Here is a 27,506-nt window from a genome sequence, read left to right on the forward strand (position 1 = left end):
GACAGTAGTCCTGTGGTGATAACGGATGATCTAAAATAAGCTGGGATGTTGGTGTTGCAAATGTTTGCAGGGTAATGAATTAAATAACGGTCATAGTTCACAGTAAGGCTATAGTTTGCTGTAACCAGTGTGCAGGGACTCAAACATAGTACCTCTAATATATGGTAAAAAAGACACATACTGGAGGCATCACCTTACTGACCGAAAGGTACTCTGACAACTTGTCCAGAGACTTGCTAACCAGGCTAAGCTACCTATATTTGTAGGTGTTAGCATGATTATACTGTGGAACATTGACTAACATTAACCACCTGTAATCAGCCCTCAAAGGTCTCCTAAAGCTCTTGTCTCTTTGATTATGATCTACTACTTGCTGCCTATCAGCCTGCAGAGATTAGCCTCTGGGTGGCAGCAGTAAAGGACTGATGATCAAGGCGATGTCAAAGGATGAAATAAGACCTTTTGCTAAAGGTGCATACCCTCTTTAGTGTTGTGGATGATGTTCTTGCACAGCAGGTCATTGTGGCATAGAACCACAGGGGAGCCCAGAGTGGAGAGGTGCTCCTTCATCCACACCATCTCCTGCTCCAGCACTGCTTTACTGGGACATTCCTGCTGGATTCTGGACGACGAGAGCAGGGACAGGGAAAAAAGAAAAGATGGAGAGAAGTCAGCAACATCGAACACATTCAGAGACTTTGCTGGGACTGTTGTGACAACTATGCTGAGTGTCTGCACACTGGCCCCTCCAACACACACACAGTAACAGCCAAATGCCACGGGATCCATCTCTGCTCCGTGTCTGATCCGTCACGGCACCGGATCTGATAGGTTTCTATTTTAGTAAATCTGTCGACCCCTACTGGATCCATTCCGTTGCGTCTCTGATCCGGCAGGTTGGAATGCATCGGATAAGATACGCAAGACTTCTATTTCTGCCGGATGCCGGAGCACGACGCATCAATCTCAACGGAGCAGATGGAGCGGGACAGGAAGTCAGGCACCACAACAAAATGAAAACATCTGGTTAATTTTCAGAATAAAACACTGTGTTATCACCAGATCGTATTTCACTTAACTACATCCACAAACCAGCTTATTTGCATAATTGGATTTAATGTACAACAAATATATATCAAATTGTATTCTGTGTATCAGTTTATGGCGTATTTCTTTTGAGTAGTGTTCTCCCCTTTACGTTTACTAAGGATTAGGTTGAGTGATGTTGTTTCCCACTGTGCAGTGAATGCATCACGGTCGTTCAGTGTTCAGTTGTCATATGGACACGGTGGACATTAAACGTGTTGGAAATGCATAGCAGAGGTTGTCTCTGTGATCTTCCTTTACCCACATCCTGAATATTTAATGAACTGTATTAAAGCTGGGGTTGGTAATCAGATTTAGATACACTTTTTGTCATACTGGTTAAAATGATCTTTATGTCCTGATGGCAATCAATACATAATGTGTTCCTAAAAAAGAGTGAAAAAAAACTGCTATCTACAGCCAGAGTAAACCTGGGAAAACACCAACCAATCACCATTTTTTGGCTCCCCAAATTTTAAACCAATCAAATCCCGTCCAGCCGTTCTGCCCTCCTCCTGCGCGTACATTTCCCCGGCGTGCACTCCTCCCAGTCCCCGTCTCCTGCCTCTACTTCCCCTGACTCTACTGACTGCCCCTCTCGCTCGTCCTCGGGCCTGTCCCCTCTGACCTGATGAGGTGCTTTGCTCAGGACTGTAGTCCGGATCAGAGTCTAAAAAGCTCTCACCAACAATCAGAATAATTAATGACGTTCAGTAAGTCCTACAGAAAATATATATTTATTGTAGCGTCCGTCCGGATGCTGTAGTGATGACGAGTCGATTGGTGAACACGTTGATCTTTAATAACCGGTCACTGTCGGCCGTGATCACGCCAACCAACAAAACAACAATCAATGTTTGAATGAATGAAAAACTTCTCCTCTCCTCTTGCACACTCTACACCTCTCCTGATGCCTTCACTGACCGTCAACACTGTAGGAATTAAGAACATCTACACTGAACACGTTTAACAAACAGTAGAGCTGTTACAGTATTATATGTATTATAACTTTTCTCCTGATCTCGTGTCACTGGTACAACTGGATAATGCTAGCATGATAGTTGTGAGTACTAACAGCAGCCATGTTTGTTTGTGTTTTTAACTTTCACTATGATAATGTTTTGGTGAGGACCGGTTTTGAATCAGTCACGATCATATGGTCGAGACTCAGCGGCGCTCGTGCATGTGAGCGGGGGGGGCGTCGTTTTGGAGGAGCTCCAAGGGAGGAGGGGAGGGGTTAGACGGAGTCCTGAGGAAATGCTACATTCAAATTCATGCTGGTTTTCCGAGACTACCAACCCTAGCTTTAAGTTAATAGTTAACTCCGAGTCGACACAGTGTCAGACTAACAACTCTGTTTTGAGCTGCTAGGTTTTGAGGTTTCTTCCATGCTGCTGTCGCTCGTTTCAGCTGTGTTTACATTCCAGTCCAAACGTCTTTAAGCCCCGCCTACCTCTCACCCTGCGACATGATTGGTTGTTCAATGCTGTCTTCTTCTTCTGTCTAATGTTTGATGGCAACTATCACCTACGGCACATTAGCGCCCCCTCACTTTCCAGTGGGGGGGTGTAATTACAGATTTAAATATAGCACATTTTTATCAAACATTTGTTAGAATATAATATGTTAGTATGTTAGTATTATATATGTTGGTAGGGCCAGGCGATAATTTGATAACGATAATTATATATTGTGATAATTATTGTGATATTATCGTGATATCATTTTTCTCAATATAAATTTTATTTATTTTGAGAAAAATTATATCATGATAATTAGCATTATCAAAGTAACGCCCAGTCCTACTAACATGCATAGACAGCACACAGGCTCAGTGCGAGCTCAGTACTGGCTCCTGGGAGCAGTTACAGAGAAAACCAACTCTCAGTGGACTCCCATGGTGCTGCAGAGCCTGCTGAGTCACTATGGCTACACTGAAGGGACTTTTTCAGGGACCTGATTATGATCATATGTTTTGTGTTTTATCCATCACAGCATACATTTGACTTAAAAGGCTTTCATAAACCTTCTGCAGCTGTATCTATAATCCAACCCAGCTTCCGCCTTTGTCATATGGTGCACACTGAGAGCTGCAGGTCATTGGTGTTTGTCAGTCTGAAAGTGATATCATTGGCTAGTGGAGAGAGGGTTGTGTCTAAGCCAACCAGACTGGTTCACTGAGCAGAGACCCCACTGCTACCTGTAATGGGCTTACAGGGCCTAATCCAGAGTCAGCCTTACAGCAGGAGAGCTTAGGAGCACACATATACACACACCCTCTTTTGAAGACTTCTACCTGGATTATTGCCTCCCCTCCACCTGCTTCCTCACATGGAACTCTGTCTCTGTCTCTGTCTTTGTAAATGCACGTCAACATCTGGGCTTATGAACAGTCTTCCTCAGACCACAGCAACAAGTGTCTGCTGTCCAGGTGCAGAACACTCTGGATGTCTGTGTAACCAAGGAAGAGCGTAAAGTGACCCGGTACACTGATCTGAGCAAACATCTGTTGGCCCACTGCATGCCTCAGACTCCCTAATCCAGCTTGCTATAATTGTTACAGTTACATAAACCGCATGCTGGACTTAATCTAACAGCCATCAGAACAAAGACGTCAGCTGTGACTGAGCAGTTATGAAATGGTCCACCTCTGTCAGCTCCACTGGTCTGACGCCAAGACGCAAAATGAACCCGCTACAGCCTGAATTCCAGGAAGGGGTCTTTGTTCCTCTTTGAAGAAGATTCACTGAATGTTCCGGCCGTGTGAGTGTGAGACCAGGAGTCAGAAGTCCTTTTGAAACTCAAGGACTTCTGAACTCTAAGGTGGTACTATATGTTTGTTCAGAGGTAGTTTGAGTTATACTTCTCATCACGTTCCTTCTGTTTATTGTGTCTGGCACATGTACTGTCACACAAAACTGATTAAACATGTAAATTCTTCACATATTTTTCATTGCTTTTGCAAAACGATGGAAGCTGCCCATTTAGGGTCAAAGCTCCATATTGGTAAAAACAACAGCCATTATTAATATGTAGTCCAGAGAGAACCTGTGTTCAAAGTAGAGGTGTAACAATTCAACTACTACATATACAATGTGTCGATTTATATTCCTATGATCCGACTACATCGATATGTACTCGGCAAGTTGGCCTTCCAGACAACATATATCGATCTAACATCTTTTTAAAAAGGTAATAAATCAATTGTATTGATACTAGGAAATAACGCATCGGATTTAAGCACGGCAGACTTTATATGGATGTGTTTTTTTTTGCAATTTTAATGATAAAGACATTAAACGTTACTCAATTCAGGCTGCCTGTCTGTGACGTCATCGTCACACGCAAGCAGACAACAAAACATAGCATGCAGGATGGCAGAGGAGAAGCCGGTGAGCGAGAAATGATCAAGCCACCATGACGGTCCAGTGTGTGGAAACACTTTGGCTTTTGCAAAGACGGAGATGTTCTAAATAAGTCGCTCACTACTGTACTTTAATTGAAAATGTATTGAATATGGAAAATGAGATCAGAAAAGGTTAACCTCCAGTTAATTCAACCAGAAGTGTTGATTGCACTTTATTCAAATAAAATGTGAATGCATTTGCCATTAATCAATGTTTACTTGTTTGTTTATATCCATAATTAATTAATACCTGATTCCCTTACAAGAAACAACAGGAAACTAGTACTGTCCAGTATCAAGGTATTTATTTCACAGTCACACTGGTTGAATTTTTGGCTATAAAGTTACTGAATCGATTTCAAGTCACTGAATCGTTTCAGATTGTATCGTTCTAAATAAACCAATATTGTCCTTTAATCGTATCGGCAACCATGAATCGTGATACGAATCAAATCGTTGTTAAGAAGAATTGTTAACTTACACCCCTAATAAATATTCTACATTATTAAAAAAATAACTTGTGCTCTGTGGTCATTCCAAGGTCAGTGTTACTGGCCACAAAGAAATCCAGCCATTAAACCTTTAAGCTGGTTTACTTTGGGCACACGTCTCTGTACCAATGACCTACTCTGGGCCGTGCGGACATGTTTTATTGTTGGTTTTTTTTAAGAAGTTTTAATAAAACCTCTTTTGGCCATAGTCTTAGTTTTGAAAGTTAGCATGCCAATATTTACTAATCAGCAAGAATTTGAACAATCTGAGGCTGAGAGGAAGATTGTGGGGTTAACAGGTTTTGTCCATCTACCACAATACTGGATTATATGGTGGCTGGGAAGTGCAATGGATGATTTACAAAGGATGAAACACTTTCACAAAGTTGGAGACAAATTTACATTTAGGAAAACATTCTTACAAAATCAGAAACAATTTTAGAGAGACGGAACATTTTTTTATCAGTCCTGAAACAAAATTACATTTGAATTATTGAATTTAGCATATACATTTATTTTTGAAATTCCAAATTAGATTTAGCTTTGATTGGCAGGAATACATTTGGAGGTGTTTTCTTATCAGTCTGAATTAGGGATGTCAACAATTAATCGAGTATCGATTGATTGATTGTTAAGAACTTACTCAAACACTTGTTTCGATTTTCTATCACATGGAACCAACATCATGTGGTCTCATATTTCATTCAGCTATCAGGGAGGTGTTATAAGTTTAAAGCATGTTTCGATGTGAATCAGCTGACTGAAGGTGTTGCGCACTGCGGCTGAGTGACAGGTCTCCATGAGCGCTTTTTTTCTCCGTCGCCGGACTGATTATGACCCGGTTGACCTCCAGGCTGACACCTGACCACGTAAACGTGCTTATTTTTCTAAATAAGATGAGTAGACAGAAAACTAGACACTGTGAGTCTGAAATATGTTTCAATTCAGTTCCCTTATTGAAGTCTGAGCCTCGGGGACCAAACACACCCTGGACATCACCTGTTTGAACTTCTGCCCTCGGGTAGGAGATAAAAGGACATTTAAGACAAGGACAAACAGGCTGAAAAACTGTTTTTATCCCAGAGCAATAAGTGCACGAAATGCCAAATAATGCAATATAAAATGGGATTATGCAATCTTCCTGTTTACTGAATGCCTGCCTGTTGAATGCTGGATGTGTCTCATTTTTTTTATTTATTTATGTTTGTCCACTGTTTTTGTGGTTTTTATGATTTTTCTTTTCTTTTTCTTTTACTACTCTTCTTTTATGCATCTTTTGCACTGAAAGGGTTTGCACCTCAATTAAGATATATTCTATTCTATTCACTTTATATGACTGTAAATCCGCAGAGATTATGAGCCTGCTCCACACGTTGATATTCAGCGTGTTTCATGTTTTGAACACCTCAATACAATCCGTAGATATTCAATGCTGTCAGTTATATACATTGTGTCGTGAAGGAAAATTTGTTCAGGGAAAAAAACGCATTGAAATTGTTTTTGACATGGAAAATGTTTACGTTTTTTAAAATGATTAATCGATAATTGATCTTTAACATTTTCAAAGATCAATCCTGGAAAATACTTGAAATTTTTGTGGAAACAGGGTTGTGAATGTCAAATTAACTCCGAGGCTATTGCACATTTTCATATTTCAGATGTTTTTTATTTGGAAAATCATTGGTACATGCCTTTTCCTTCAGACTTTGTCGTTTGTAATTTTGTTTCGGGACTGGTAAAAATGGTCTGTCTCTAAAAGTGTTTCGAATTTTGTAAATGAGTTTTCTTAAAAGTATATTTGTGTTGGTCTTGGTAAAATTGTTTTAATGTCATTTTGATTTATAAAATCTTGTCTCTGTAAAAGTGTTTCATCCTTTGTAAGTTTGCATTGGACTTCCAAGCCACCGTAGGATTGTCTCAATAGTTGTCTTTTTTGATTGCACTACATGAAAGGTCATTGTGTTCAATAAAGTCAGGAGGATTCATCCATGTCATAGTTGTTACATTAGTTTAGTCTAAATTTGTTGACTGACAGTCACTGAGGTTACACATGTGCCATCACTGAAGAGTACAAGTGTTTGCAAAGATTCCGGTCTGGAGTCTGACTTTAATGACCCACCTGTGCTGTAAACTCTCACTCCATGAAGTAATCTCCACAGTCAGACATATCTAATCTGTATGTAAATCATGTGTAACCTCAGGTTTCTCCATGATCACACAGGGTAACTAAACATTTGATAAGGCAACTTCACAGAGTGCTCTCAGATCAAATTAGGCTGGGGGTAAATTGACTCCGTCCTCAACATGGATGCAACAGGCAAATCAGGCACCGCTCCATGAGCTATTTGCATCTCTACCACCACTGTGTGCGTGACTTAGCCTCCTGCAGGAGCACCTATGAAGAAAACACAACAGACGTCTGATCTCACCTGGCGTTGGACGCTTGGTCAGTGAACTCTGTTGCCACGAGGGAGAAGTATTTTCGCATCTTAATCCAGAGGTTGGGTTTGGGAATGCAGCCATTGTGTGCATGGATGGCATGGATACGAGCCATCTCTCTGGATATAAGTCTGAGGAGAGACACAAACAAAGTAAACGAAGAAATCAACACACAAAAATAAATCTTTATGCTTCTGATCACATGGCTTAAATCTCCAATTATAAGAAAACCCTTACAGACCTTCTCCAGGAGTATTGCTCTTTCAGCTACAAGATTATGTGAGGACAAGTGTCTTGCAGAGTTAACAAATGAGTCCAATGAAAAGCCCGTACTGCATCCTGTGACACACACTAAGCTGACATAATTAATGTAACACAGCCAAAACCTGCTTTTGGCACATCACTGTAGTGAGACACAAAGGAGGGTTGAGCCAGTATGAATGAGGACGAAAGATCAAACAAATCAGACGGGAGGCAGGGAGAGAAAGTTAAACGCAACAAAATATCTATACAATGTAAGGAAAATAAATAAGAATATATAAAGCAATACAAAGTAAAGAGGGGATTAAAAAAAAATATAGGAACAATTATTTTTCTAAAAGGTGTCACATGACTGGCTGTATAAACCGTCCATAAGACATAATCTGCATGTGACTCTTGTGGATTTGCTTCATGTGCTTCATTCCTCAGTGGCGTTTCAGTGTTTCCACCTTGTTTAATAGTCTGAGTGTTTATACGTATAATGTGGAAACCTAGGAGGATTTAATCACAGTGCTAAACAACAGTCTCTGATTGAAGTCATCAAAAACCTGAGTAGTGAAATGTAAATGTTCCTGTTTCCCAACTGACCTGTGTTTTCTTGATCTCCTTTAAATCTAATGCAAGTAATGTGTGTACCCTGTTGTACCTTACAGCTGAAGTGTTTTTTTTTTAATTCATTTTTTATTTTATTTCATTTATTCTATTTTTGTTCGTTTGTGTGTGTATAGGCGTTTTTTTTTCGACCAGAGGAACTGTACCCCGGAACTACGTGCGTTTAGACCTGAGGAACCAGGGTCTAAGTTTAGTTCAGGGGTAGTTAATCTCCCCACTAAAAAGGTCCCTGGACTTTGGAGGGCAGGGCCTGCAATGCTGAACATGTCTGATTGGTAGATTAACTACAGTATTTGTATTCCCCCCGCCGTCCAGAATAACATCACACACATCTGTGATTCACTTGATTTCTCTTTCTTTCATTAGTTTTTATTTGTTCTATCTTTCTTGTATGTGTGTGTACTTTTCAAAAGAAGAAGCTGTGATTCTCTTGATTTAGCAGCTTCTAACAGTAGTCTTCTGTAAACCCACCGCGAATGCGTCTCTCCCGGTGTTACGGTTTTAAAAGTGTCCCTGTAAACTGGAGGCCTTCAGCTGAACGTGTCAGTGTTTGTGGAGTTTACACAGCTGTTGAAACACAGAGGGATTTCCTGGGAATGCAAACTAGTTTAGTTTTTATTAAGATTTCAAAATATCCTCATCACATATTTAATGATCGTCTAAAGACGTTTATGAGGGATGCATCCGGCTGAAAGTCAGCAGTTAACAGGGTCGCTGTTTAAACCAAAACACTGGTCGATCTCTGCCACGGCTTTTTGAGTTCAAAAGGATTTTAAAGGGGACATATCACGCTTTTTTCATCAATATATATTGGTCTAAGAGGTCCCCAAAACATGTCTTTAAAGTTTATGCTCAAAAAAACACTTTGAAATCAGATTTTGGCATGCCTGAAGAGTCCTCTTCTTCATTCTTCATCAGAACACTCTGTTTTCCCTCTGACCACGCCCCCTCCGGAAGTGGATGTGCCTCGGCTCTCCAGCACGTTGATGTAATGTTTACATGTTGGCTGAATATACACGGCTGCTCAGAGATCGCGTTACTTCAGCCCTCTGAATCTGATCCTGACGGAGAGGCGCCTGTAGCAGGACCTTTCTGAACGATTGGTCATAGATTTAGTGTTTCTTGTTGTTTTATTTATCAGTATGTAGACGTGTGTCTTGGTACACAGCTACGAACATGTAGCTATGTGGCTATGCTAACTAGCGCTAGCACTTATCCATGACAAATAAAAATCATCCACTAGATCTTCAAATCTGCAGACGTGGGGAGTAAAACCGACCTCTGCCAGAAAGGCAGCAGGACCTTTTATGAAGGATTGGTCACATATTTAGTGTTTCTTGTTGTTTTATTTGTCAGTATGTCGACGTGTGTCTTGGTACACAGCTACAGCTACAGCTATGAACATGTAGCTATGTGGCTATGCTAACTAGCGCTAGCACTTATCCATGATAAATAAAAATCATCCACTAGATCTTCAAATCTGCAGACGTGGGGAGTAAAACCGACCTCTGCCAGAAAGGCAGCGGGACCTTTCTGAAGGATTGGTCACAGATTCTGTGTTTCTTGTTGTTTTATTTGTCAGTATGTCGACGTGTGTCTTGGTACACAGCTACAGCTACGACATGTAGCTATGTAGCTATGCTAACTAGCGCTAGCACTTATCCATGATAAATAAAAATCATCCACTAGATCTTCAAATCTGCAGACGTGGGGAGTAAAACCGACCTTTGTGTTTATTAAGACAGCCTACAACTAACATGCCTCCCTCCTAAGCTCCTTGTTAGCACACATTTGTGCAGGTAATGAAAAACGGGGGAGGGATTCAGTATTATTTTATACAGTCTATGGGCTGAACAAGCTCCGAGCTCTGACTCCGTGACAGACCGGATATTGTTGTTACGTAACAAAAACACGGAAGTCTGAAACGGCTCGTTTCACACACATTTACAGAAAGATGTAGAAATCAAAAAAGGGGCAGAATGGATTTTTTTCATTCTCGGGGTGTTTGTAGACATGCCAGGGACACATATTTCAGGTAAAGAACCATTAAAAAGTCAATTTTGCATGATATGTCACCTTTAATGCTGTGTTGAAACATCTTTGCTACTCGCGCTTATCTCCTCTCACGTGTTGATTTAGTGAATCCATCTGTGATGAAATGTAGCACCATCTAAAACAACGCCAGCTGAGTCTCTTCATGCTAACAGGCTAACTGTTGTGTTGCTCATAATGATACCTGCCTGTCCGTCTGCTTCTATGGTGTCATCTGTGATGAATGGCATTAGTCTTTGTTTTACTGCCCTCTACTGGTCTGGTGGTGTAGTACATTTTCTTTTTTTTTACCTCCATATGTCACTGGCCTGATTTGAACAATCTACCCGGGACTTCAGCCCACGGTCGAAATGCAGACAATAATGGGGGCACAGGAACCTTTTGGTTCAGGGTAAAGTAGTTCTGGGGGCTAAAAGACCCCAGAACTCTTGGTCGAACCTTATGTCTATATATATATCTATACAGAATTACTTTATAACCTGTTTAATTTTGGTTATTTTCTGTCTTGTGTTATTTGTTCAAAGTCGTGACCACTTGTTTAATGCCAGTTGTTGGTAATACTGCTGTTTTTGTTATAAAAGAAAATGTGAAAATGTAAAAATAAAGTGTTCAAAAAAACAACCCGAGTAGTTCTATCTATACTACCATGTCCTCACCTGAGTAATGTAGGATCCCTCACATCCTGCGTCCCCAGAGCGTCCCCCTGCATGAACTCGTAGCAGATGCCGTTCTGAAAGGTGCAATAGAGGTGAGGAGCACATCCGTTAGCATGTAGCACCTACAGAGGGGACACAGAAACAAACAACACAGCAGAATTAGATGAAAGGGTACACTCTGAGGCACAGTTTCACAGGAACATGCATCTGATTCATCTGCTTTTATACCTGAAAGCTTTTGAGCTCATTGTCTCGGTCCACAATCAGCTCTGTCTTGTTTCCGTACACTCGGACAAGGACCACATCCTCTGGACTGTCCTCCGTGTAGCAGCCCACCAATTTGTTTGTGGTTCCATCAGTGAAGAGCTGAAAGAAGAGGAAAATAAATCATAAAGCTTGATATAGATACAGATGAATATCGCCAGCCTCTGACTGTGGGGCACAAAACCAGCTCTAAGACATAATCCTGACTTTTAGAGATCTTAAATAAGTGAACAGATAACCTTTATTTCTTTTTTAAATGCAGAGTTGTGCAGAAAAACTTAAAAATGAGCACAAACCAAAGAGCAGATGACAAGCAGAACCCTGAAACTGCCTCAGGGAAAAGGGGTAGTAGTGAACTTGTCACAAATTGTTTTCAATTGATAAATGTCAAATGTAGGTTACCTCATGTTCAGATTAAAGCTTAAATTCTTTGTGAACTTTGTTGGAACCTAGACCTTTTACTTGGCGATTGGGAAAGTTTTCCAAAATGACTCACACTACATGTCAAAACCACTATATGAGTCGTTCTTGCACCGGGCCTGTAGTGACACTCCTGCAGGGTGTGTTTGGCATTGCATCATCAAGTCTACCATTTAAGTAAAACACATCATCTAAAGTGACGAGTATGCAAAAAGCCTGGAGTGTGACTGGTTGGCTCTAAATAACTGACTGACAACATCACTCCATTGGGAACCAGTGGGCGAGTCCATCCCACTCAGATGAACACAATAACAACATACACACTGCTGCTGCATCTCCCCTCGGTCCAGACGCTCACTCATACATATCTAACATTCCACACGTGGCTGACCACAAAGATGGGCACGCAGGCATCCCTGTTATGACTGTATACGCAAGCATACACGCCTTTGCTACCACATGACTGATCCACTCTACCAGCCACACAATACAGCACTAAGACCAGCAATCAATACATTGACAGACAGCGATAAGCTTGGACCCAGACAGAGGTAAACATTCTGCCATATACGGCCTGACGTTTGATTTTTTTCTTTTTCTATGGATGAGTCTACATAATGTGGCCTGACTGTGAGCTCGTTGTGCTGGACTGTCTTTGGCAGGGGTGAAAAGTTTTGTCTTCACTCACAGCTGTACGAGCCTCATGTTTACTCTGTAAGGCTTACCCTGTAATGGCTTCTCTAAAGCTGAGTCATACATCCGCTTTATCAACTTGAACTTCTGATTTAATGGTAGATATGAATAGAGTTTGATTTGTCTTGAACTTCCTGAGCGTCCGTTGTTCTGTTGTTTTTTTTCAGAGAGCATGCCAGTAAACACTAACACTCATAAGTTTGTTACTAAACATGGCTTGTCTTAAGTTTGGAAGAGGTTGTGCCAGTCAGCGAGAGAACATACTCGGAAAATGTCAGGCCTAAAACACCAACTAGAAAAAGCAGCTTCAAGGTGATTCTATTTATAAATCTGATGGGTTTGGTTTTTTAGATTTTTTGCTCTGCTAAAGTCTCTCTGTCATTTCTGATGTAATTAGGGTTGCAAAGGGGTGGAACATTCCTGAAAAATTTCTGGAAAATTTCTGGAAAGTTCAGAAATTTTGGAAATATTCCAAATTGGAAACTTTCCATGGGAATTTATGGGAATTCATGAGAATTTATATTTGTTTTGTTATAAGCAGACATCCATTCGAAATGATACAATTAAAACAGATTTATTTGTAAGTAGAACTTCATCAAGTGTTAAATATTTTATTGAACAATCAATTATTTCATTGAAGAACAAAAACATGAATGTTGAGTTAAATATTACTCATCCCTCCAACCCAACCCATTCAAAAATGAACAAAAATACAATCCCAACAAAGTCCCATTCAAAATGTTAAATGACAAGAGACGCTATCCCTCCAAAAAAGTCCCATTCAACATGCAAATAAAAAAGCATCTTCCCTCAAGCTTCCAAGTCTCTGCAGGATTCTAGAAATCACCTGTGCTCCATGTGATGGAAGAATGCACAGTGCATGTAGGGAGCGTGGTCTCAATAGCCCTGCAGTGTGCTATGTGCATGTGATTGAGGAATGGCATAGATATTCAACTATACTTGCATGAAATCTGGTTGTTTTAGTCAGGATTATGCTAATATATATTTTCTCCAACTATATTCAAATTCCCCATTAAGAGCCAACCTTCAATTTAGTAAATTCCTGCTTTATTCTTGTTTGTTCCAAGCGATAACCTCCGGTCTAACCTCTCGACGTCACATTGGCTCGACAGAAGCAATATGGCTGCCGCTCCCGATTGGTCTCAAAACAGCTCTTCAGAAACAGATGGGTGACGTCACGGATACTACTTCCATATTTTTTACAGTCTATGGTTTGTTCCCATAAATTCCTGTTAATTCCCATGGAAAGTGTCCAACTTTGAAAATTCCCGAAATTTTGCAACCCTAAAAAAAACAATCAACATCAGTCTTCAGCGCAGTCGTATCAAGTCAAAGTGTATGTCATGTTTGTACTTGGTGAAAAAGAATCACTGCCTCAGGTTAAGTCTGTCCTGCTGGGCTGAACCTCAATACTTTTATTTGTCATGCATTGCTGTAGATGGAGACTCAGTTACAGTGAGCAGCTGCAGAGAAGAGGTACCGACCTCTGTACCCACTAGAACAGCCCATTACACAGACTGTCATCACCAGAGCAGAGTATCTGAGGAGCCAAGAGAACTCCATGTCCTGCCTCACGCTGTCCCGCTCTCTGGTGTCCTTTCTCTGATTCAATTACACCTCATGTCGTGGTCTGTTTTGGACTTGCTTTATGAAGGTTGCAGCCTGCCCTGCCATGCTGTTGACCCTTAGTGGTCTTCTTGACTGATCACTGGAGTCTCACACCCTTAAGGGGAGCCCTAAAGAATGCTGTAAATGGAGACTGTTTTTCTGTTGCTGTTGGCACACTCTGTTGTTTTCATGAACTCGGTATGCTCATGGGATGTTTGGAAATGGACAGTGTGTATTTACAGTAAAAGTCTTCCTGTCCAGGTGGCGAGGCTAATCAGATGTTTCTGTCAACAGTGCTACCCTGCTGCTCCTCACCACATTTAGCGCTTCCTGCTGCCATCAAAACAACAGTCCTGGTGCGTGATGGACATCCCCCCAAAGTCCCCCAATAACACTCCTTTACAGAAACCTCACGCTGTCTTCACTCCATGATTTTCAAATATTTGTTCACTTAGTAAAAATCGAAGAGTTACTCTGAATATTTTCTCATTTTAATACAGTATTCCCACCTGGTGGCTATAGAGTGTCTTAAAATTGTTTGCTAACCGCATTAGCAAACAGAAGAAGAAGAATGCTAACTGCATTAAATAGCAAAAGAAGAAGAAAACATTAGCGACAGTTGCTGCGATTTTCTGAATCTCACACTACTACACACGTATTTCCAGAGACTGAGCATTGCTGTAAAATGTAAACACACATGCAACGCCGTGTCACAGAAACGCCGACATAAAGATCGAGACAGACGCCGTCAGTGCCCGCTACTAGTATAGACTGTATGTAAAATGGACATCATCTCGATCGGCTCCAGTGAGGCCACCACTAAAACTGCTCCCCCTAGTGGATGGCTGCAGTATAGGTTAAAAACTATATCTCCTCCATTCATTTGATCATAGTAATAGACATTATTTAACTGTTTTGTGTTTTGTGTGAAAACTTTCTTTTTCGTTAGTTATTAGAGGTTAAAAAACGGGGTTTTACTTTCGGGTTTGCTTTGATCGACAGCTGCCGTAGAGAGAAACTCCGTAGGACCAGTCGAATAATCGTCGACTTGATGCCAATGATTATCGCATAGTATTTTGGCTTGAAATGCCCATCCCTACTCCATGCCTGTGCTGTGACCTGCCACATGAGTACAGAGTTAGTCCTGCAGCTACACCACAACAGAGACAAACTCTGCTTGCATGAGACGAGGACGGCACTGTCAAGGTCTGAGCTGCAGGTGTGTGGTAAGTGGAGTGTTAGCCAACATGCTAACACATGGATGTGCTACTCAAGAGTAACAGATGCAAATTGTGTTACTGGGTCCACTATCAGAGTCACTCCAACGACTTTGACCTGGCCATGACGCATCAGTCACTTGATCCTTTAACAGGGAATTAATTATGCATTTCCCCTTCCCGACTAGTCCAGTCTGTTAAATGGATTGCTAAGCAACACTTGCGTGTGAGCCTCTTACTCCATCTACGAGTTTCATCATCACGGCTGGAGCTAAAAGAGAGAGGTTGATCAGCACTGAAGACAATAGAGAGTAATCCATGGACTGTTGTATCTGTGCCAGCTCAATCTTTGTGCTCAAATCCACAGTTTACTATAAACATTGTAAGTGGATATTCAAACATTCACACTCAGGTCTGGGAGGAGGCGTTGTGTCAGGAAGGAAAGATGGTACTGACACACCTCAATTTGATCATGTTTCACCCTTATCTGCGTCCTTTAACAAAGTAAGACATAAGTTGAATTTATTTGTCCAAAAATTTATCTTTATATCGGTAAGAATCCAAACATGTAACAGAAAAAAGTTATGTGACATTATTTTTGTTTTTATAAATAATGCTGCACATTTGAGCAGTTTAATTGAAAAGGATGATGGTATCTACACATCTCTATTCTATAACATTACATCCATTATTGTAAAACAGCTAATGCAACCTAAAATGGAATGTTTGCAGTCATTTTGAACCTTTTCTGTTTTTTTAGTTTTATAAAACCAAACTTTAAAGTTGAGGCCCTGATAAAGTCCAATATCTTCACTTTTAAGATCAGAAAAGTTCAATAATCCATGACAAACCAAAAACTGAATTTAGCATGTCCCGCTATTTTTTATCATATATATATTAAAAAAAATCACTAAGCCATTACGTTTTGTTTTATTTACAGGGCTTCGCCATAGACTGTATTATAAATGGACGTAGTATCTGTGACGTCACCCATCTGTTTCTGAAGCGCTGTCTTGAAGCCAATCGTCGGCGGGAGCCATATTGGAAATGTTGAACTCAACATAACTTCTGTCAAGCAAGTGTGAGGTAAAGAGACAGGCTTTGAGCCTCTTACACAGCTACAGTGTTCCCGCCTGTCAATTAAGTCAGCTGTGCCTCTCATAATGGAAAACTCGTAATTTTAATATCTTCTGCAGCGTTATGAAAAACTGAGCTATCCAGACTACACTCATTTTTTGTACCAGGCTGTAAACATGTTTATTTCTGCTGTAAAGATGGGCTGTTTTGAATGGGTGTCCATGTGGTTTCCGTTATTTTTGGAGCCAGCCTCAAGTGGACACTTGAGGAACTGCAGTTTTTAACACTTCCGCATTGGCTTCAATTCTCGTGGACAGAGGTTGCAGCTCGGGCTACACATATGTGAGTCAATTATTATGAATTTGCCTGTTATAAAATGTGACAATGATGGTTAGAGCATTAAATGTTATACAATAATATATAACTACCTGAACAAAACAGTCAAGTAAAATGACACTGGGGTGCCTCGGGCTGTTTTCTCAAACACAGAAACTTAAATACTGCTAAATAAACTGTGTTCTGTTGTTTCTGCTCATCTATTGTTTACATTTACAAACAGAAGTTTGGACACACCTTCTCATTCAATGGTTTTTATTTATTCGTATTATTTTCCACATTGTAGATTAATACTGAAGACATCAAAACTATGAAATAATCTGGTTTTGCCATAATCTGGATTACAACAGTAGTCAAATAGAGCTATCCATTGTGTACTAACCCTACCTCTGAACAACACAACTGATGGTCTCAAACACATTAAGAAGGCAAGTCATTCTACAAATGAACTCTTGACAAGGCTCATGTTAATTAGAAACCATTCCAGGAGACCACTTCATGAAGCAGACTGAGAGAATACCAAGAGTGTGCAAAGCTGTCATGAAGGAAAAAGGGGGCTACTTTACAGAATCTAAAATATAAAACATATTCTGCTTTGTTTAACACTTTTTTGTTCATTCAATAATTCCATATATGTTCTTTGATAGTTTTGATGTCTTCAATAATCTACAGTGTTTCCAATAATTAAAATAAATACAAACCCTTGAATGAGAAGGTGTTTCCAAACTTTTGACTGGTAGTGTATACAAAACTAACAGGCACGCAGCAGTGAGCAAATTCATACTGGAGTTCTTCTAAAACCAACGGCAGCCTTTGTAAGCATGCCAGTCAATACACTGATCTGACACTATGTCGAATTAGCCTCACAAAAAAATCAACACATTTCAGATCCATCATTTTGTGACAATGTTGTGTCTATTTTTGTGAGTCAGCCTATATTATAAAGTTTAGGGTTGGTGAGTCAGGAAGGAACACATTTTAACAGAACATCTCTTATTTCCATCGGGTACATAAATATTAAAATGTCTCAAATAGATCGATAATACATTCATTATGACCTGTTCTCTAAAAGCTGCTGCTATGTTTTTCGACCCATGCACACAAAGTCATCGTGCTCTTTCATATCTAAATATCAGAGTAACATTTTCAGAGGGAGTGATGGGCACCAACAATGGCACAATATCAAGCTAATGTGCCTCCATCAGAGGACTGACTTTACTTCATGTTTTAACCATGCTTATGTGGAGGGCGTTTCATTTTTTCGATGTGTTTTTAAAACATATGTTGTTATTTTATCTCTTGGAATAGATTTTGATTTATTATTTTGTAGTTTTTAAATCTCTTGATGGTCTTGGCCCTTCTTATTTATCAGATTTGCTTTTATCATATGAGCCAGTGAGAGCCCTCAGGTCTTCAGGTAGTGGACTTTTAATGGTACCAAAAGTAAGGAGAAAGACTCACGGTGAGGCAGCTTTTTATCATCACAGCCCACGCCTGTGGAACACCCTACCTGAAGATCTGAGGGCTGCACAGAGCATCAACATTTTTAAAAGCAAACTCAAGACCGACCCTTTTTAGTCTTGCTTTTATTTGAGTTTCATTCATTCTTATAACAGTTTTATTTATTAATTAATTAATTAATTTATTTATTATCTAGTTAAAATTTTAGTCACTTTTATTATTTCCATTTTTTATGTAATTATTTATTTTATTTTTTCAGTATAGCGTCTTATTTTGTTTTAATGGCTTAATATTTTAGTGTTTCGTTATCTTAGAGATGTATTTTATTTTGGTGAGTTTAATTTCCTGTGTTGAGGTTTAACATCTCATGTTTCCTCCAGTGTTTCCTCATCAAGATATCATGAAAGCATTTCCTCAGTTCGCTCAGCAACTTCTTTTTTATTTTTATTTGATTCATTTATTTTATTTTGATTGTTTTTATTATTATTGTTGCATATATTGTATTCTTAACTTTAGGATTGTGGGGTCAGTATGGGGTCGGGGCTGGGGTTGGGATTAGGATGGGGTTCTTTTTTATATCTGTTTCTTAATTTATTCTATTTGAAGTTGTTTTTAAGTACAGCACTTTGTGTTACAATGTCATTGTATGAAAAGCGCTTTATAAATGAAGTCCCATTGATTGATTGATTGATTGATTTTCAGTAGTTAAATGTAATGGGATGAAGTGCTGCCAATCAATTTAGTGATTTCTCCTACATCAGTATCTTCTTTTAAATCACAGCTGATATTTTTATCAAAAGGCCATCCTGTAATTTTGTTTTACCCATGATGCTACAATTATTTTTAAATTTACTTTTATCAATGTTTTTATTTTATTCACTCATTTTTTTTATTTGTTTTACTGATTTAAACTGTTTTATTGTTTTAATTGTTTTTAGTAGTTTTTTTTAGACTTGCCTTCTTAATGTGTTTGAGACCATCAGTTGTGTTGTTCAGAGGTAGGGTTAGTACACAATGGATAGCCCTATTTGACTACTGTTGTAATCGAGATTATGGCAAAACCAGATTATTTCATAGTTTTGATGTCTTCAGTATTAATCTACAATGCTGAAAATATTTAAAATAAATAAAAACCATTGAATGAGAAGGTGTGTCCAAACTTTTGACTGGTAGTGTATATTTGTCAATAAATTCCAGCTGATACAGTCTCACTGTAGCTGTATAGGAGGTGTAGCTGTAACGTGTCACAGTATTTTGTTATGCGAGTAGGGGAGCAGTGGAAGCTGAGACTGTCACTGATCTCTCTGACTCCGAGACAGAGCTCCGTACGACACAATGGTGTTCTGCTGTGTCTTTTTAGCAACAGATGAGTCCCAATCTGTGAAGTTCAGAGCTGTACTGCTTTGACAACGGGCACAGATTCTGTGTGTGACAGATTAAAACATGAGTTGTTTTATCTCTATGATTGTCTTTGTAATGTGTTTCTGTTCTAGTTTCACTCTCTATTTTTGCTAGTGGTGAAATTTACATGTCTTCATTTAAATAAAGTATTGTTGTTGGTGTTGTTGTTGTAAGGCTTATATTAGAAACCTCTAAATGAAACTTTTAAGAGTGATAATTGACCACTATTTATTAGTTAATAATGGAGAAGGGGTGGGATTTAATACGTTTTACTTCTTCCCACTTCTTGAATGTAGCATTTCCTCAGGACTCTTTCTAACCCGTTCCCTCGGAGCTCCTCCAAAACGACGCCCCCGTTCACATGCACTAGCGCCTTTGATTCGTGACCATATGATCGTGACTGATTCAAAACCTTCAGCACATCGTTTGTGTTTTGCACTACGTCAACTCATGTTTCACTCAGCGGTAACAAAACACCAAAACATTATCATAGTGAAAGTTAAAAACACAAACTAACATGAAATGTACGCTTTGCAGGAGGCGAGCAGAACGGCAGGACAGGGTTTGATTGGTTTCATAATTTGGCTCCTGATGACAGAGATTGGTTGGTGTTTTCCCAGGTTTACTCTGGCTGTAGATAGCAGCTTTTTTCACTCTTTTTTAAGAACACATTATGTATTGACTGCCATCAGGACATCAAGATCATTTTAACTAGTATAACAAAAAGTGTATCTAAATCTCCGTCTAACCCCTCCCCTCCTCCCTTAGAGCTCCTCCAAAACGACGCCCCCCCGCTCACATGCACGAGCGCCGCTGATTCTCGACCATATGATCGTGACTGATTCAAAACCGGTCCTCACCAAAACATTATCATAGTGAAAGTTAAAAACACAAACAAACATGGCTGCTGTTAGTACTCACAACTATCATGCTAGCATTATCCAGTTGTACCGGTGACACGATATCAGGAGAAAAGTTATAACACATATATAATACTGTAACAGATCTACTGTTTGTTAAACGTGTTCAGTGTAGATGTTCTTAATTCCTACAGTGTTGACGGTTAGTGAAGGCATCAGGAGAGGTGTAGAGTGTGCGAGCGGGAGAGAGGAGAGACAAGAGGAGAAGTTTTTCATTCATTCAAACATTGATTGTTGCTTTGTTGGTTGGCGTGATCACGGCCGACAGTGACCGGTTATTGAAACTCAACGTGTTCACGAATCGGCTCGTCATCACTACAGCGTCCGGACGGACGCTACAATAAATATATATTTTCTGTAGGACTTACTGAACGTCATTAATTATTCTGCTTGTTGGTGAAAGCTTTTTAGACTCTGATCCGGACTACAGTCCTGAGCAAAGCACCTCATCAGGTCAGAAGGGACAGGCCACGAGGACGAGCGAGAGGGGCAGTAAATAGAGTCAGGGAAAGTAGAGGCAGGAGGCGGGGACTGGGAGGAGTGCACGCCGGGGAAATGTACACGCAGGAGGCGGGCAGAACGGCTGGACGGGATTTGATTGGTTTAAAATTTGGGGAGCCAAAAAACGGTGATTGGTTGGTGTTTTCCCAGGTTTACTCCGGCTGTAGATAGCAGTTTTTTTTTTCACTCTTTTTTAAGAACACATTATGTATTGATTTTAACCAGTATGACAAAAAGTGTATCTAAATCTGACTACCAACCCCAGCTTTAAGCTGTAACTTCACATCATGTATTATCACTTATAACTTTCAGGACCAGAACACCCCTGCTGGATATTTCTCTTAAACTCTGCAGTTTGAGTAAAGTATTATCCCTGAAATATTCTCAGCATGACTGAACCTCACGGGGTTTCTTATCTGTGTGAAATAGAGAATCACTGTGGATTCAAAACATTTGACAAGAGAGCAGAGGAAAACAATAAAGGAGCAAGACTGAGGATCAGTAACCAGCTATGAAAACACTTCTCAAAGGTGTGGTTCTTTTTGTACTGTACTGAGGCCCAAAGCAGACATGCATCCACATATTTAACTTCATTTATTGTCCCATGATAACAAGTCAGTTTAGGTTGTACCCAAGATGATGATTATTCACAGGTGGTTTGTACACTTTTTCCATGGTCAAATTCAAGTAATTTTCAAAGACTTTTAAAGTCAGTTTTCAAACTTTTCTAGTACTACTTTTCAAGATATACAGTAAGAGAGGCATGGAGATTTTCACTGGGCTGGCCAAATGATATCAGGTGCAGTCCTGTCATTTTAAGACCTTAACAGGTCACATCAGCCTGATGCTTTTCTAAGGAGAAATCGTTTCATTTTTTCATCTTTTCTTCTAATAAAATTGATATTGTTATTGATTCTGTTATTAATAAGCCTTCAATGTTCAGACGCAAGCAGCGGCCGCACCGCTGTCACTCGCGAGGTGTTTGTTGCTCAGGGAGGGTCAACGCATGACCAAGGTCAGTCTCGATGAGAAATACTGTGTCGTGCAGGAGAGCCTCCCACTCTGCGGCCGCCGGCTCAGGCACAACCATAGACTGTATAAAATATAGACGTAGTATCTGTGAAGTTCACCCATCTGTTTCTGAAGCGCTGTTTTGAAGCCAATCGTCGACGGCAGCCATAGTGCTGCTGTTGAGCGATTGTAGCGCAAAGAGGCGGGCTTTGAGCCTCCTAGCCAACAGCTACAGTGTTCCCGCCTGTCAATCAAGTCAGCTGTGCCTCTCAATTCGTAATCTCAATATCTTCGAAATTGCCGCATTAGAAAACAATTCACCCACTGTGCAGTGTGTGCCGATCTAGAAATGAGCTATCCAGACTACACTCGCCTTTTAACCAGGCTGTAAACATGTTTATTTCTGTTGTAAAGATCGGCTTTTTTGAATTGGTGTGTATGTGGTTTCTGGTATTTCCAGAGCCAGTCTCAAGGGGATCCTCGATGAACTGCAGTTTTTAGCACTTCCGCATTGGACTCATATTCTTAGATCGGAGGTTGCAGCTTGGGCACAACAACTTCCCCAAACTAGAAACACACTGCGGGTGACAGCGGTATGGCTGCTGGGAATCATCAGACCACCTACACATTATATGGTGCATTGCTTCTACATCACACATGCCCAGCATGTAGCATGAACAGGCGGTTAGCATCAACAAATCATAGGCTAATTAACGTTTAGGGCTAACATGGTGTCGCACTGTCCTCTTGAGGGCGACGTCACGTCACACATGACAACAGACCAGCATGTCACACACGTGAGCCCATCAGGGAGAGCGTTTTTTCCTTTTTACATTTCACTTTTTATTTCTCTCCATTTAATCGATCTGTTGAGTCCATAGACTGTAAAAAAAATGGGCGTCCGATCTCTCGGCTGGAAGTGAGGCTTCCACAAAAAACTGCTCCCCCTGGTGGCTGGCTGCAGCATAGGTCAAAAACTCAGTCTCCACCATTCATTTGAATGGGGCTGTCACACTTTAAAAGATAAATACACATCGTATGAATGTTTCTCACTTCCGTATGCTGTGGTGATATTTAACTGTTTTGTGTTCAAGGCCTCTTTTTTCTGAAAAGTTTATATTTTGTTAGTTATCAGACGTTAAAAAATGGGGTTTTACATCCGGGTTTATTTTGACAGCTGCTGTAGAGAGAAACTTCATAGGACGTCGGGACGGTACGCTGTAGGGCGGAGCTTGTTACTGTGGAAACACACAAATTCCCTACTGCAAAGACTCTGGCTGCACAATAGCTGCACATTCGAACAGGTTTTTTGGCTTCAAAACCGTACAACGGGAAAAGGCGGAGCAACGCTGTCCATATTTTTTACAGTCTATGGTACAAACACTGTATAACATACATTTATGTGAGCAGCAGTTCAACATGTCGTAGTCAGAGTGACCAGCCAATTGTTTTGACTTGTAGACTGCCAGATAATCATCCAGTTAACCAGTTAAGAAAACAAGCTTTGTTATCTTGAGATAATGAGATGAATGAATTAGTTATAATGGAAAGGCTAGCTTTGCTATTTCAAGATAACCAGGAAGATACGTCTGGGGAAAACCTCTACAATGAAGTCATCATCACAGCAGAGCAAAGTTATCTCTCCTACCATCTTTATGCGGACGACTCCCAAATCTACCTGCTGCTAAAGAGAAATGATAAGAGCTCCCTGATACCCTTACTAGAGGGCCTGAAGGATATCAAGGCATGGATGGCTTTTAACTTTTTAAACTTCAATGAAGATAAAACTGAGGTCATGGAGTTTGGGCCCAGTCGAGCCAGTGGTGTCTCTCCTATAGACCTGGGTTTGCTGCAGACTTAGGGTAAAACCCATAGTCACAAACCTTGGACAGCGATTTTAAACTTGATAAACATATTTATTAACTCAGTAGTTAAAACCAGTTTTTATCATCTGAGGCTTTTATTCAAAATTAAATTTGTTGCATCTTTTAATGATTTTGAGGGCTTGATTCATTATTCCATCTCGACCTGTTTGGACTAATGTAATGCACTTTACACTGGCATTAACCACGCCTCCCTCGCTCGCTTACACTTAGTCCAAAACGCGGCTGCTCGCCTTTTAACAGGAACCCACAAGCATGAACATATCAGCCCCGTTCTCGCCTCCCTCCACTGGCTCCCTGTCCATTTTATAATTAATTTTAAGATTTTAATGTTTGTCTGTAAGTCACTAAACGGTCTGGCACCTCAGTACATCTCTGACCTTATACACATCTATCTACCCCCCCCTCCAGAGCACTGATGTCTGCTGATCAGATGCGTCTCGTCATGCCAAAAAGCTGACAAAAGACGAGGGGTGACCGAGCTTTTTCAGTGATAGCTCCTAAACTGTGGAATGAGCTACCCACCCAAGTCAAAATAGCCCCCACCCTGGATACTTTTAAATCATGTCGTAAAACCATATCCTGTGTAAATAATGTCCTTTGTATCTGTGACATCACCCATCTGTTCCTGAGCGCTGTTTTGAAGCCAATCGGCGGCGGCAGCCATATTGGAAATGTGGAACTCAACCAAACTTAGTGTTACATAAACAAGTTTATTTCTGCTGTAAAGATCGTCTTCTTTGAATTGGTGTGTATGTGGTTTCCGGTGTTTCTGCAGCCAGCCTCAAGCGGATTCTCGATGAATTGCAGTTCATAACACTTCTGCATGGGCTTCATATTTTGAGGAGGTTGCCGCTTGCTTAAAACATATTTTTACTCCCTGGCTTTTAATACAGCATGTGAGTTTGTGTTGGTCTCTGTTTGTCTTTTAATTTACTGTATTTTAAAATGTACTATTATTTATTTCTGCTGTTTGTATTTGTAGTGCAGCACTTTGGTAACCTTGTTGTTTTTAAAATGTGCTATATAAATAAAATGGATTGGATTGGAAAGTGAATGGATGCATGTCTGCTGAGGGCTTCCATATAAAGACCACACCTGAAAGTGTATTGTTGTTTCACTGCCTGGAGAAATAGAAGATCATTTGACAAAGTGCAAAGAGCCACCACAGAGAGAAGGCTTGGATCAGTAACCAGCTGTAAAACAGACTAAGGTGTGTCTGCTGTCATGGGAATAAAGCATGCACATAATGTTATTTATTAACCCATCACCACCTGGCATGACAACACAATGATTTAGCTTTCATATAATGTTTAATGCTAACTAACATTGAGTGTGACTTCAGGTTAAGGGTCAATATCACAGCTGACCTCAACTTACTGACTTTAGTTTGTTAGCTTAGGTTCACTCTGACAGCTGTTACCTTAGTGAACGTCTTCATGTTATTTTACCATGAGACCCCGACACAACATGTAACACATGTCTGCAGGTAAACAGAGACTGAATTAAGTGTCGTGACCTGTGTTGAGGGCTTAAAGAGCCCAGTTCTTAGTGTTTGTCGGGCCCTCCTGCAGCTGACTGACTAATGCTGCAGAGCTGCAACTCTTAGCTTAGCACACAGCTAGCTTCACAGCTAACGTTACCTTAGTCTTGATGAGGTTCTTGTCCCAGGCCGGTCTCAGCTCCTGGATCAGTTTCATGGCCCCCTCAGTCACGTTGTGTTCGTCCACGAAAATGGGGATTTTTCTAATCACCGGCGACCCAACAGGCACATGTATCTGCGTCTCCATCCCGAGTGTCCGTTAATCTCCTTCACAGATCTCTGTAGAACCCGCAGCATACAGCAGCTCGGTTTATAAGAAGCTGGATGTTGTTTTATGACTGAAGTTTGGCTTTAATAGGCTATCTTGCTTGCTTGCTGTGGCCGTGTCGGTTCGTGGAAAGCTGAGAAGATGTGAACCTGCCGGGTATGGTGGTATGGAGGCTCGTCGCCGGTTTTCTTGAGAGCAGTCAGCCAACAGTACCGTTTCCTCCTACTTGGCTCCGCCCGCCCGGGATCATCCGATTGTACCGCCGGTTGAGACGCAACGCATTCGAACACGCCCATTATCCCCGAGTGTTTCCGGAAGTACCCGACGTTAGCCGAGTGACATGAAATGTCACGTCCTGCTTGCTCGAGGGAAACTTGCAGGGTGGAGAAGCTTTAAAAAGCAGTGATGTACTCAGCTGGGGGCATGTCTAAAAGAAACTCGCTAAAGTGCCCTCCTGGATTCCACTGTAGCAGATATAAAATTAAAAATTAATATCTCAGGGGCTCTTTCAGTGCATGAAAAAGTGTCCTCTGGATGCCCCCAAAATGTATAGAAACTCAAAAAGGTGCCCTCTGGACGCACCTTAAATGTATTAAGTGTAAAAGAGTGGCCTCAGGATGCCCCTAAAATGTATATAATGTATGACATGTTAAGAAGTGCCCCCAGGATGCCCCTAAAACGAATAAAAACGAAAAGAAAATGTCCTCTGGATGAACTTCAAATGTATAAACTGCAAAAAACTGCTCTCTGTTGCCCATCAAATGTATAAAATGTTAAAAGGTGCCATCTGGATGCCCCTCCAATGAACAAAAATGTTAAAAAAAAAAAAAAAAAGTCCTATGGATGCCCCTCAGATGAATAAAATATATTTTTTTAAAAGTGCTCTCTGGATGCCCCTAAAGTCAATAAAATATTTTAAAAGTGCCATCTGGATTCCCCCTAAATGTAAAAAAGTGCCTCCTGGATGTCCTTCAAATGTTTAAAATGTTTTTAAAAAAGTGCCCTCTGGATGCCCCTAAAATGTATAAGATGTAGGCTAAAAAAAAAGTGCCCTCTGGATGCCCTTTAAATGTATAAAATGTTTTTTTTAAAGTGCCTTCTCGATGCCCCTAAAAAATATAAAAACTCAAAAAATTACCCTCTGGATCCTCCTCAAATGTATATATCGCAAAAATTTGCCCTCTGGATCCTCCTCAAATGTATATACCGAAAAAATTGCCCTCTGGATGCCCCTCAAATGAACAAAATGTTAAAAATTGCCCTCTGGATGCCCCTCAAATGAATACAATGTTAAAAAGTGCCATCTGGATGCACATAAAATGTATAAAACATTCTTTAAAAGTGCCCTCTGGATGCCCCTAAAATGTGAAAAACTAAAAAAGTGCCCTCTGGATGCCCCTAAAATGAATTAAATATAAAAAAGAAAAAAATGCTCTCTATTTGGTCCTAAAATGTATAAAACTGAATAAAAGTGCCATCTGGAAGCCCCTAAAATGAATTACATGTAAAAAATTAAAAAAAGAAAGAATCCTCTGGCTGTACCCCTTCGCCCCTGCCCCTCAAACAGCTTGCAGTATGCTACTGTTCAAATGTATCAGCGCACTAGATCGGCGTGACATGAGCAGTTTTGCTTTGTTTTTGTAATTCAGTGAACCACAGGAATACTGTTTGCAGATGATTTTCAGCTCATGCTGTCTTTACAACATAGATTTGCATATTTTGTCAACCTATTCTGCACACATTCCAGTTTTAAAGCACCCCTGTAACTGCTGTTTGGTCCACTGTAAACATACATTTTAAGGGGAGTATTTTGTGTGAGAGATCTACATTTTTTTAGAATAAGGGACTAGAAATATATATTTTTTTTACTATTCTCACA

At 40.3% G+C, this 27,506-nt stretch overlaps 1 protein-coding gene across 1 annotated transcript in view; it reads right to left on the reverse strand.

Moving 5' to 3' along the window:
- The window catches only part of etnk2 (ethanolamine kinase 2), a 33,335-nt gene extending 7,435 nt beyond the window's left edge, over positions 1 to 25,900 (reverse strand). The window contains exons 1-5 of the mRNA XM_034684382.1: positions 25,460 to 25,900; positions 11,232 to 11,369; positions 11,004 to 11,125; positions 7,413 to 7,553; positions 480 to 622 (exon numbers count right to left, since the gene is read on the reverse strand). Of these exons, the coding sequence (XP_034540273.1) occupies positions 480 to 622; positions 7,413 to 7,553; positions 11,004 to 11,125; positions 11,232 to 11,369; positions 25,460 to 25,606 (691 nt within the window). The 5' untranslated portion in view covers positions 25,607 to 25,900. The remainder of the gene's footprint in view (positions 1 to 479; positions 623 to 7,412; positions 7,554 to 11,003; positions 11,126 to 11,231; positions 11,370 to 25,459) is intronic.
- Between the last annotated feature and the right edge of the window lie 1,606 nt (positions 25,901 to 27,506).

Source organism: Notolabrus celidotus, chromosome 1, assembly GCF_009762535.1.
Source record: "Notolabrus celidotus isolate fNotCel1 chromosome 1, fNotCel1.pri, whole genome shotgun sequence".
NCBI classification, from domain to species: Eukaryota; Metazoa; Chordata; class Actinopteri; order Labriformes; family Labridae; genus Notolabrus; species Notolabrus celidotus.